Below are 12,349 nucleotides of genomic sequence, written 5' to 3' on the forward strand. Positions count from 1 at the left end.
GACTTGATGAATAGTAGCCTGGAATGAAAGGACAAGAGAGGCTGATTCCCCTGCTGCCAAGGACAGGCAGGGCAATTTCAACCCAAGATGAAAACACACAGCCCTGGGCTTTCTAGCAGGGTTCAGGCACCAAGTCACCATGACACACTGTAAGGTTAGGCCTCTGAGTTCCCTAGAAAATTCAGCAGTTCCTGTCTATCAAGCAGTACCAAGATAGCTCAGTCTGCACAAGACAACAGGCATTCTGCAATACGAGAGGAGCAAATGGCTTGGTCTTCCACCTCCCCCGCCCCCCGGGGTGGCCAAGCAGTCAGAACCCATTTGACTTGAGGATTCCTGACGGGGCCCAAGCAGGTGCCCGGTGTTACCTGGGAAGGGAAAGGGTTGGGCTGTGTTATCTACTCAGGACTGGAGTAGGAATGAGGGATTGTGCCTGACTGAGGAAGGACACAGAAGCTGGCTCAGAAAGTGGTAGGAGAGAGCACTTTATGGGGAAAAGGAAAACCAAAGGGGTGTGACCAAGAGCCCAGCTGATTCTCTGTCATTGCTCTGACACAGAACCCAGGAATCCTGACTCCCAAGCTCCTGGTCTACACTCCATCCCAGCACTGGGAACAGAACCCAGGAGTCTTGATGTCCAGTTCCCTGCGTTAGCCACACTACGGTGAAGCCATGATAGGGAGTGGCACCAGGCCTTGCTCAATGTAAACAAGGGGGAGAGGAGGAGGGAAGAGGAAGCAGTGATGAGAGAGAACCTACAGAGGTTGAGTGGAGACATCCCAGCATCTGAAGCCCAGTACGCGCTGGAGGAAAGGCCCTGTTTTCTGTGCAGATTGGCCTCAGCTGACAACCTGTGCGTTTGTGGCTTCAGTTTCTTGGATGGTGGAAGGGAGTGAGGTGAGAGGATGGCTGGCTGTTTGCCCAAAGGCCTTGGTGGTTGTTTCATGCCTGTTGCAGGTGATGCTGCAGCTGTGCTCTTGGGGCTGGGTCTGTCCAAGCTCCCAGCCTCCACTAATGATTTTCTCTCACTAGGGAGGAGAGAGGAAAGACGGCTTTTGAAGTCTTCACTTTGGATGAGGTCATTTAAAACATCAATTGGAGAGCCTTTGGCATCTGGATCATTCACTCCCAGGTGTCTCAGGTGGGCTCTAGCATGACTCGATAACCCCTTTCTGGTTTCAAACCAGGCACCACATAACTGGCAGTCAATGTCTTTGCCCGAGTCACTATCTACAGCTGCGGAAAGAAAACACATTGATCATAATACATACGGTCACTGAAAATGTCTTTCAAGCACCAGTTACAACCCAATAGGGACTTGGTTCAAGTGGCCTGGGTTGTTTCTCCAATGAAGAGGATATACGCTTCAGTCTCTAGCGATTTTAAACTGGAAGCCCTAAAGGAAAGGTACATTTTCACGCTGGCCCAGGCAGCACTGCTGTGGCAGTTCCCTGGGGGTTATGCTGGAATTCCATCAAAAACTTTGACTTTCAGAACTTCATCATTTCTGTGTCTCCATTTACCACATGTGCCAAGCAGCTTTAGAAGGTGGTAGCCAAAGGCTGCGTACAGTAACCAGGGATCAACCTCTTATTTCCTGTTCGCTGGCCCAGGAGCAGTCTCTGGAGAATGTTACCATTCCTGAAAACCTATGTGTTGCTCCTTCAGCTAAGCAGTCCTTCCCATATCACTTCAATAGCCAACATGCCAGGAATCACTAGATTCACAGATTAGCACTTTACGCCATTTGAAAGCTGGAACGCCAAAGTGTCAGATGGCATAAGGCTCTAGTTTCAGCTCTAGGTGACCCCAATGGTACCGGCTGCTATAATTGGGTAAGATTTCACATGGGGAAACAGCAGGAAGATAATCAGAATGGAATGATTTTAAAGTCCAACATTTTGCAACTGGATGGGACTACAAACCAAACTTTCAGGTAAGTGCTAATGCCTGGTGTACCCTAGCCCCAGCTGTTTGCAATAGCAAACCTTAAAACCATGCTGGGGACACAGACTCCTCATGCTTGCTGTGCAATGTCGACACTGGTACAGAACCAAATACAACCAGCTTCAGGCATTCTCCTTCCTCTGTCCCTGCTAAGTAGTAGAGAATACTGCAGACCTCATTTTAGACGCAATCTGATTTTTAAAAGGGATTTCATCTCCAGAAGTTGGTGACTTCTGCAAGGCCATCCCACAGGAGGCAAGGCGAGATTAACAAGGGATAGGGCTTTCTGAGGCACTGGGAAAGACTCCTCACTTGAATGGCTGAGAGTGAAGACCAGAATGTCGTTACTGAGCACATGCAGAACTGGTGTGTTGATCATTAAAAGCTCACAAAGTTCATGCAAAATTTCTGCAGACAAACTGCCACATGCACTTACAGTAGCAGTCTCTTCTGTGCAAGTCTATCAATGTCAAGCAAGCACATAAGATGACAAGGTAATGGCAAACTTCTTGGTTTGAAATCTGCACTCAAGTATACGGCTGGCTACTCCCAAAATGGCTGAGCTCAGATTGACCAGCCAGACCCCAGCAGCCTACATGAAGGCTAACACATGGGCCAACTGCCATCTCAATGACTTGCATAACTGAGAAATCTAGGCTTGGTTGTTGTAACTGGGCAGAAGAGGATTGAGACACGAGGATGCCAGGGCATGAGACCGTCACTTTCACAATTGTTTCTTTCAGCAGAACAAGAGCAGCAGAATCAACCACATCTAAATCAGAATGGATTCAGGGCTTCAGTGCTCAGGTAAACTAGGCTGTGGATGAGTTCACTAAAGTGATAGATAAAGGTCAGCTGACCATTTGGAATGACACAAACCTTGATGAACAACAGCAAGGGAGACTGAGACATGGAACTCTTTGCCTGTAGGGGCCTGGCTAGGATGGCTGGTCTGTGAAAGCCCCGATCCAAATGGACAATAATAAAGCACACCAGCACAAACAGGTGCTACTGAGGATGTGCTTTGGATGTGCCAGAGACATCAAACTCCCTTTTAGTGCTAAAGATCATCCCAGGTGAGATGAGACCCTGGGAACAGGGGACTATGCAACAGCTTGTGCTGCTGCTGCCCACTTCCGAGAGAGGAGTTCAGTCCAGTTCTGTCAGATCAGAACTACTGTTATTTACAAAACCTAGAAGAGGAATATTAAACTTGATATTCTGCTCCAAACCACACTCTGCTTAGCTTAGATATGGCAGCATTCACACTGTGTAAATCAATGGACTGCCCTGACACAGGAGTCCTCGCAAGGAGTGTGGTGCATGTATGTGGGCTGGAGGAGCAATGGGTAATTCGTTGTGTACATTTAAGACTATTTCCAGTTGCTAATTCCACAAGCAGTCAGCACTTGATGCTTCACCTCTCGCTCAGAGTTGACATTCAACTGCTGCAACCCAGTTTAGACAAGAGCTGCCAAGAAAATCCACCTGTGCTTTCTCTGCAGAATTGAAGAGTCTTCTCAGAACTCAATCATGCCGCACTGATCAATCCCTGCACTGCCTCAGTCTGGCTGGAGGGGGGGGGAGTATCTCAGCTCAAATTTTATAGAAAAGGAAAACTAGTCAGTTGGCAAAGTTAAGTCAGACTAAGGATGGGCTGTTGTATCCCAGAATGCCCTTTGCTTCCCAACAGATACAGGGCATTGCAGGGAACAGCTATACAGAGTCTTGGATTGAAGTTGGAAGGCAGCAGGACATCTTCCAGGACAGTTCCTTCTGAGAACTATCCCAGAACATAGGATCAGGCACATGGCTTACAGACTTGCTTAGCTCCCCAAACAGGACTGGTGTGATGGCTGGTGCACACACGGAGAGAAATAGCAAGATGGACAACCAATTTGGCTGCCCTGGTACAAACACACACAGGAGGTGGCCTGCTCCACTTTCTGGCTGGAGAGAAATGTGGTAGGAGCTGCCGAGGGCCATGGAGAGCGGTCAGTGTAGCAGGGGCACTGACTTTGGGCAGAGGAGGAGCGAAGATACGCACACCACTTAAATCAGAAACAGATGACAATCATCTCCCACAATGAGCTCTGATTAGCACTTCTCCTCCAGAGAGCAGAAAGGAGCCATACGCTTTTCTGCAAGACAAAGTGCAGCCCAGAACCGGGCTGGATTCACTGCCCTGTGGATATTTGCAAGGCATATCCAAGTTAGACAGCAGCAGCCCTACAGGACCTCACTGGGAAACTGCTGACTGCTAAACTGAGTCCCACCCCTGGCTGAAATAGAGAGCCCTCACCCATTCTCTGCACAGGGTAGTGCAGAGACACCTTGTAGCAGGTTACCCAACAAGCCGGCAGCATCGAGTTTGGGGCAGCAACTTCCCACACACTCAGCTCTCTTGCCACACATCTAGTGGGGACCACTAAAGGTAGAGAGACTCACTTAGATTTAAAGGCCCTTCCTCCTCGGGTTGTGGCCACTGTGCTTTCGGAGAGCTCTGCAAGGGGCTCAGGGACAGCTTTGGGGTCTTGTCCTCAGGGTTTTTCAGAGAGGGGGATCCCGAGAGCGTGGGTGGCACTTTCTTAAGGATGGGGGATCCTGGCTGTGACAGGCCCTTTGAGGAGAAGCCTGGTGGGGACTTGATTGCTTTGTTCACGGAGGGCTCTGGTGAGCGGTCGCCTGTCTTGCTGAGAGACAGCAGTGTTGGCCGTGGGGAGCTGCCTGTGCCTTCTTTGGGGGAGCTGGATTTTTTGCTGAGGGCTGGGGACATTGGGCTGCTGTCAGGTTTGCCCTTCTGCTTCATCAGTTCATAGAGCAAGTCGATGGGAGCTCCGCTGCTCTCAGACTCTGCCACACCAAGTTGCCGCAGGTGGGAACGAGCATGGCTGGATAGCCCTTTGCGGGTCTCAAAGCAGGCACCACAGACCTCGCACGTTGTGAGGTTTTGAGCTGAAAAAGAAGAGCAGCTGTTAGTGAGGCACAAGGCTTCACAAGATGCAGCGCATGATCACTCATGGCTCATGCCAGGCTCCCTTGTCCTCAATGCCCGGAAGCAATCCCCATTCCAAAGTGCAATTCTAAACTACTGTAACTACTCCCAAGACTGCTTGTGCAAATATACCAATTTTTCCTTTTGCCTTGTTGCCCCCTCTCTGAACCCTGAACTGGGGGCACTCAGGTGCTGGGACTGCCTTTGGGCCACTTGCCTGTAGAGTGCCTAGCACATTAAAGCCTGACCAAGGCCTCTGTGTAATGCAATAACCAGCAATAACCTGGGAATGAGAAGAAGTGGGTGACACATCAGGCACAAGCCCACAGTGTGATATGGCAGAAACAGGACAGCAGATCTTGGTCTCCTCTCTGTAGCTGTTAACTTTGCTGCTGACCTTGCACTCCTTTCCCACTCACATAGAATCCCAGGGGTGGAAGAGACCTCAGCAGGTCATTGAGTCTAGCCCCTGCTAAAAGCAGGCCCAACCCCAACTAAATCATCCCAGCCAGGGCTTTGCCAAACCAGGACTGTTTTTCTTTCATGGTATTGTTTTCTTAGATTACAGTATAATTCTCAGGCCAGAGATGTTTTCAGAAGCACTCATATTCCTTTTCAAAATGGACCCTAGAGTTTCTGCTGCTCTGTGCAGTGCCTGGCCCTCTTTGTGACCTACAATCAGAGATACGGTGCAAACTGAGCTAACACCCTGTGTACATTTCTAGGCATCTCATCAGCAGCAAACCCAGACACAGGAGAAGACAGAGGAGCTGGAGGGACGGAAGTCAGGCAGACTGTTTAAGTGAGCTCTAAAAAGGACAGAGAAAAGACATAATTGCTTAAAGACACCTGAAAGGTACAAACACCCAGGTTAGTGAGGAATCATTTACAAAGCTGTAAGGGACTGTAACTAAAGCAATATCTTCCAGTAAGGGCAGGAATTCAGGACAGAGATGAGGAAACTCTTCCTGATCATGCAGCCTCCTGCTACGGTGTTGGACAAACCCACATTTGGGGAACTGAAGGCATCAAGGAACTATCCTGCTTGGCAACACAGTGGAACAGATAGCCTAAGGGGCTATGCAATGTTCCATCACAATCTGTGTTGTTTGGCAAACTGTTCATGACTGCTCTGATCAAAATCACGTTCTGCAGTCTGGGACTTCTAGCCCACATTAGAGTACTGAAAACAAGGTTGGCAGCAATCCCCTCCAATATACTCATATTAGAGCCAGCCCTTCAGCTCATGGCAAGTTGTCAACATGACTCCTTTCATTCTATCATCCCACCCAGTGACCAGGCGCAGAGGCCCAGCTGGCCTGCCAGCTCCTTTCCTTTCTCAAAGAGGGCATGTTTGATGCTGTTTTGAATGAAGAAGGATTTCAATAGAACTCAACGATGCTTGTCCAGTGCTTTTAAGAGAGATTACTTGAAAATTCCACCTGCTCACACCCCAGAGAGTCTCTTTCCCCAGTAATGATGGGGTTGGAAGAAGTCTGAACTGCAAGAACCTTCCCACATCAATGACAATGCTCCACAGTTCTGGGCAACAGGGAAACAGACATATGCAAGGCATTTTCATTTATTTTTAACATGACTTGCTGTCTATCAAATCACAGACAGGAATAAAAGCAGGAATGTGGAGTCTGGGTAACAATTAAGCAATAAAAGCCTTCCCTGTTCTTAATTCTTGGCAACGAGACCATCCTTCTCAAAGTTTTGGAAAGTGACTGGCACACAGTGGGTGTAATTACCAATAATTCAACACAATAGAGTTTTCTCTTTATGGATAGCTTTCCATTTAGTCACACCCTCTGACTTGCTATTGTAGGACCATTCTTGAGTGCTGGTTCATGACTGCAAGATGCCTTGTAAGTCATAACTTTGGTTAATAATTTGTTCATGTACAAAAAAGCTTAATTAAAAAAAAATTCCATGCAACAAAGAATAAAAAGCAGGGTTCCTGGGGTTCCTCTGAAAAAGCTGAGAAAGTGTTTCCACCTCAACAGGAGAAGCTATGGAGCAGAAATACAGGATGAAGTTGAGCCATTACCAGAAAACACTCACTTTTGGAATCCTGGGGGTCTGGCTTGTTTCCAGGCGGCTCAGGAGACAGTTTGGTCCCTATTCTGCTTGGAGTCGGATCCAGCTGCCCAGCTGATGTACTCTTCTTTGGGATGGGTGGTGACCCCACTTCCATGGCAACCAGCTCTTCCTCCTCAGAGGCCATAACTGCCACAAAGAGAAGGAAACATTCAGTCTGAGCTGTAAACAGTAAAGCATTACTGAAACTCACTCAAGGAAAACAGTGAATAGAAGTTAAACCATTCCACATGTAATTAAAAGGTATTCATTAGCTCCATGTTATCAGCCAGATACCCAAAAATAAAGAGGAAAAAAAATCTCCCAGTTAATGCTATGTATTAATGGAAAAACAAGTTTTCAATAGGCAGATTTATATCCAACAGATGATGTTAGATCTAACAGAATAGGGACTATAGTTCACAAATAGCAAATGCAGGGGTCAAGTCATCACTTGAATATCCAGAAATCCCCAGTGTAAGCTTCCCATGCTATCAGCAATGACATGGGGAACAAATAGTGGTATGGAATGATGGTATCTGCTGCACAGCACAAAACACATTTCGTATCTTCTTGTCTCTACAGCATTTGGACCAATAAGCCTTAGCCATAGACTAGGACACCACTGAACCTAACACCATACAAGCACAAACCAAAAAGATGGTCACATTGTTTCTTGGTAGCTAGTGAGTTGTCACTAATGTCCATAGCATTTTACAGTTAAGCCAAAAGGTCCTGCCTGAGGAAATTACAATTCTGTGACCACTAGCTACCACAGGTAGCACATATGAACAGTCCTACTGATGTCTTGATAGTAACACAAGGACTACGATCAGTAGTGTTTATAATAGTAAATGGCTAAAGGCATAGGAAGAGACCATAAGGAAGAGAGAACACAATGGGATTGTTACATTGCTTCTAAGGGAACATTAATCACAGACAGGTGGACTGTTTATGTTGTTTTTGTAATTTTTGTTTTATTTTCATTGAGAGGCAGAAGGAGAGGGGAAGCACTCAGTGGCTCAGCTGAGATTACACAGAGCCAGGCTGAATAAAAAAAGTTTTGAGGGGGTATATGAATAGACAGATGGGACAGAGATCAAAGAGGAGCAGTCACAGAGATCAAAGAGGAGCAGGCAGCACATATTAAGGATGACATGAACAGACAGGGCACAGGAAATCTCCAAAATAAAATGAAGGGGAAAAAATCACTTTTATTGTACCTACTTCTAGAAGCCATAAAACAAAACAAAACCTTAACTTAATGGTCATTTAGAGAAAAAACTTCACTGTAACACAAAAGGGAATTTGCAGCAGTGTCCAACTACAGTGGAATAAGCCACGGCTCTTAAATACTGAATGTATTAGAAGGAAACTCCTCTGAAAGTTTTGAGAGAAAAAGCAGAGCAAAGCAAGGACGTGTCCTGGCACCTACATTGTTTGGAATATTTGCAATACTTTTCAGCTATGCATTTAAAACGTAGAACATGTTTATTTCATAGTCATCTGATAGCAAGCTGTTCAACCCTGCTAGATTGAAAGCAAAGACTGATGTGCAAAAAGTTGCTCTGAGAGAATTCTTTTGTGCTGATGTCGCTGCTCTTATTTCTTATAGTGATGTTTACCTACAAGAGCTCATACAATGTTTCCAAGATGCATGTCGAACTTTTGCACTCACCATTAGTGTGAAAAAAGCAGCATGGGGCAAGATACAGAATATCAGCCTTCCACTATACTTAGTGATACCAATCTCCAAACCCTGGACTCATTTTGTTACCTGGGAGCTACTCTTACCAAGATATTGTCATTGGATGAGGAGTTGGACATACAGATTGGGAAGGCAGCCACCAGCTTTGGTTGCCTCAAAAAATGATCATGGAAGAACAAGGCAACAACAAAGACTAAGATCTTGATTCAGAAAGCCTTCATAGTCAGCATCCTCTTTCACAGTAGTGAGAGAGACACTTCATACAACAGGCAAAAAGAAAGACTCGATAGCTTCCATCTATAATGCCTGAGATCCAGTCTTAGTATCACCTGGCAAGATAAAATCATCAATGAAGATGTGCTAATGAGGGCATAAATCTCTAGCCTGATAGTCTTTGTTGGTTAGGTCATGTGCATAGAATGCAAGATGAAAGAAAGACTTATATGGTGAGTTAAAGGAGGATCAAAGACTAAGGTTTCAAGATGCCCGCAAGAGAGTTCTAAAACACTGTGGTATTGCACCATAATCTTGAGAAGCCCAAGTGGAAGGCTGTTCAAGTTGGCGATCCAGTCTGGAGATAGATATCATAGAACATAAAATGGCTCTCTACACAAAAAACAAAAAGGCAAAGTAAAAAAAGAGCAATTAGCCATGGTCAGCAGGAAAGCTCCTTTTGTTGCACTCAACTTGATAAAATCTGTTTGTCCATAATTGGCTTTTATAGTCATAAAAAAGCTGCAACACTCAACTGTGACCTCACATCCACAATAATCATACATCTGTAAAGATGAACGGGGCCATTAAATAAGTTTTTAGCATTTTGTCGCTCAGGAAATCTGAGACATGCCATGGGTGAGGAAATGGGTTTTTTTTTTTTAATTGGACCAATTTCTGTAGGTGAAAGACAAGCTTTTGAGCTTAAGAAAGCACTCTCTGTGCTCAAAAGCTTGTCTATTTCACCAACAAAATTGGTCCAATAAAAGTTATTACCTTGTCCCTTGAATATTTAACAATAGTTAAAGCAAGAGAACAAGAAACTATCATTTTGACAGCTTGAACATGCAAGGTAGGGCTCTAGCTGTTTTATTATATAGCAGGAAAAAGCTGGTACGTTTGTTTTTTATGGTTAGTTTTATAAATTAAAATGACTCAAGCCTTTTCTTTGGGTTAAGTTTAACTAAAGAGCTGTCTCTGTGACTCTCAAAGTTTCTGAGAGTGACATCAGTTTCCTCTGTTCTGTTTCATTTCCTCAAACTGGGAACTAGTTACTTTCTGCAGAAACATCTTAGCCCCCTTCACTAGCCAAAGACACAAAACAAGACAAAAGTTTTTAAAAATCAGGCACTTGTTAGTAAATATTCACGTTGCTCCCTGAGATTGATGCGTGGGCATCATAGCGATGATATATAAAATCCCATAAGATGATATGAGGCTGATTATATATCAAAGGCATCCAGGATTTATATCAGCAATAGCTGACTCCCACCACCCCATATAAATCGTCTTGACTCCAGGATAACAGGCAACTCCTAGTTGTGGGGCTTAAGGAAGTAGCCTCCTCCATACACAAGCTGTTGACTTGTCTACAGCTCTCGACTACAGGCTTTCTTGCAACTTCCTTTTAAGAGCACTGGCTGCTGTCAGGAACAAAAGACCCCTGATCTGGCCTAGCATAAGAACAGCCATACTGAGTCAGACCAAAGGTCCATCTAGGCTAGTGTCCTGTCTGCTGACAGAGGTCAATGCCGGGCGCCCCCAGACGGAATGAACAGAACAGGGAATCATCAAGCAATCCCCCTATCACTTATTCCCAGACTCTGACAAACAGAGGCTAGCAAATCATTCCTGTTCATCCTTGCTAATAGCCACAGATGGACCTATCCTCCATGAAACTATCTAGCTCTTTTTTGGACCTTGTTATAGTCCTGGCCTGCACATCCTCTGGCAAGGAGTTCCAGATGCTGACTGTGCATTGTGTGAAGAAATATTTCCTTTTGTTTGTTTTAAACCTGCTACCTATTATTGTCATTTGGGGATCCCTATTTCCTATGTTATGGGAACAAGCAAATAACTTTTCCTTATTCAATTACTCCACACCAGTCAAGATTTTACAGATCTCTATCATATCCCCTCTTAGTCTCTTTTCTAAAATGAAAAATCCCAGTCTTTTTAATCTCTCTTCATGTGGCAGCCATTCCAAACTCTTAATAATTTTTCTTGTCCTTTTCTGAACTTTTTCCAATGCTAAGATATCTTTTTTGAGATTAAATGATCACATCTGTATGCACTATTCAAGATTTGGGTGTATGGATTTATATAGAGGCAATCAAATATTCTCTTAGTCTCTATCCATTTTTTAATGATTCTTATTCTCTTTTGCACTTTTAACTGTTGCACCACTGAGTGTATGCTTTCGGAGAACTATCCACAATGACACCAAGACCTCTCTCTGTTTGATAATAGCTAATTTAATCCCATTGTTTTATACTTATAGTTTGATTATGTTTTCTAATATGCATTACTTTGCATTTATCAACATTAATATTAATTTGCCATTTTATTGCCCAGTCACCTAGTGAGATCCTTTTGAAGCTCTTCACAGTCTGCTTTGGTCTTCACTATCTTGAGCAGTTTAGTATCATCGCCAAAATTTTGCCACTTCACTGTTTACACCCTTTTCCAGATCATTTATGAATATGTTGAATAGGATTGGTTCCAGTACAAACCTCTGTAGGACACCACTAGTTACCTTTGTCCATTCAGAAAAGTGACCATTTATTCCTACCTTTTGTTTCCTATCTTCTAATCCAGGGGTGGGGAACCTAAGGACTGGGGGCCGGATGTGGCCTTCATCTTGCCTGGATCCAGCCCCCAATGCTGAAGGGCCCCCCATAACACTGGGGAGCCTGAGCTGGTGCGCCAACCCCCCACTGCCTCCCTGTCGGGCTGGATAACAATCTATTAGGCTGCCCCCCCCAACCTCTGGTATGGGAAGGGTATGTGGGGAGTGCCTTTCTCTTTATTCAGGGGCCAGTTAGGGTTTCCCCCCTCCTCACTTCTGTGCGGCCCAGACTGATTTTTCTGTGGGTCAGCGGCCCCAACTTAAAAAAGGTTCCCCACCCCTGTTCCAGCCAGTCATCAATCCATGAGATGATCTTTCCTCTTATCCCATGACAACTTACTTTACTTAAAAGCCTTTGGTGAGGGATCCTGTCAAAAGCTCTCTCGAAATCTAAGTACGCTGTATCTACTTGATCCCTCTTGTCCACATACTTGTTGACACCCTCAAAGAATTGCTCTGTTCCTAGATTAATTTTGTTAGAGCTACTCTTCATGGGGAAAGCACAATCAGGGAAAAAGAAAATAAAGCTGGGCTCAATGAAACTCATCCATGAGAAGGGGCCAAGCCCTGGGAACCCCCTCCTCCCTAGAGGGGAGCCAAGTTTGTGGTCAAAGTAGGGAGCAGTAAACCCAACCTGTCAATGTGGAGGAGCATGGAACTGAACCAGGAGTGTAAGGGGAAGGCAATAAACTCAACTTGCAACTATATTTGGGGGAAGGGGCACATTGGGCCTGGCTTCAGGGACCTGGACGGAGCCAGGTGTACAGGAAGGGAA

The 12,349-nt window shown here is 45.2% G+C and overlaps 1 protein-coding gene across 5 annotated transcripts in view; it reads right to left on the bottom strand.

The window, feature by feature from the left end:
* WIZ (WIZ zinc finger) overlaps positions 1-12,349 on the bottom strand; it is a 166,099-nt gene that overhangs the window by 12,168 nt on the left and 141,582 nt on the right. For 4 of the 5 annotated variants that reach the window (XM_075902128.2, XM_075902129.2, XM_075902132.2 and 1 more), the window contains exons 6-8: positions 7,010-7,174; positions 4,396-4,902; positions 760-1,236 (exon numbers count right to left, since the gene is read on the bottom strand). In XM_075902128.2, the coding sequence (XP_075758243.1) occupies positions 760-1,236; positions 4,396-4,902; positions 7,010-7,174 (1,149 nt within the window). The remainder of the gene's footprint in view (positions 1-759; positions 1,237-4,395; positions 4,903-7,009; positions 7,175-12,349) is intronic. The other variant, XM_075902130.2, reaches the window with a different exon arrangement.

Source organism: Pelodiscus sinensis, chromosome 31 (genome assembly GCF_052426305.1).
Source record: "Pelodiscus sinensis isolate ZL-2025 chromosome 31, ASM5242630v1, whole genome shotgun sequence".
In the NCBI taxonomy this organism is placed as follows: Eukaryota; Metazoa; Chordata; order Testudines; family Trionychidae; genus Pelodiscus; species Pelodiscus sinensis.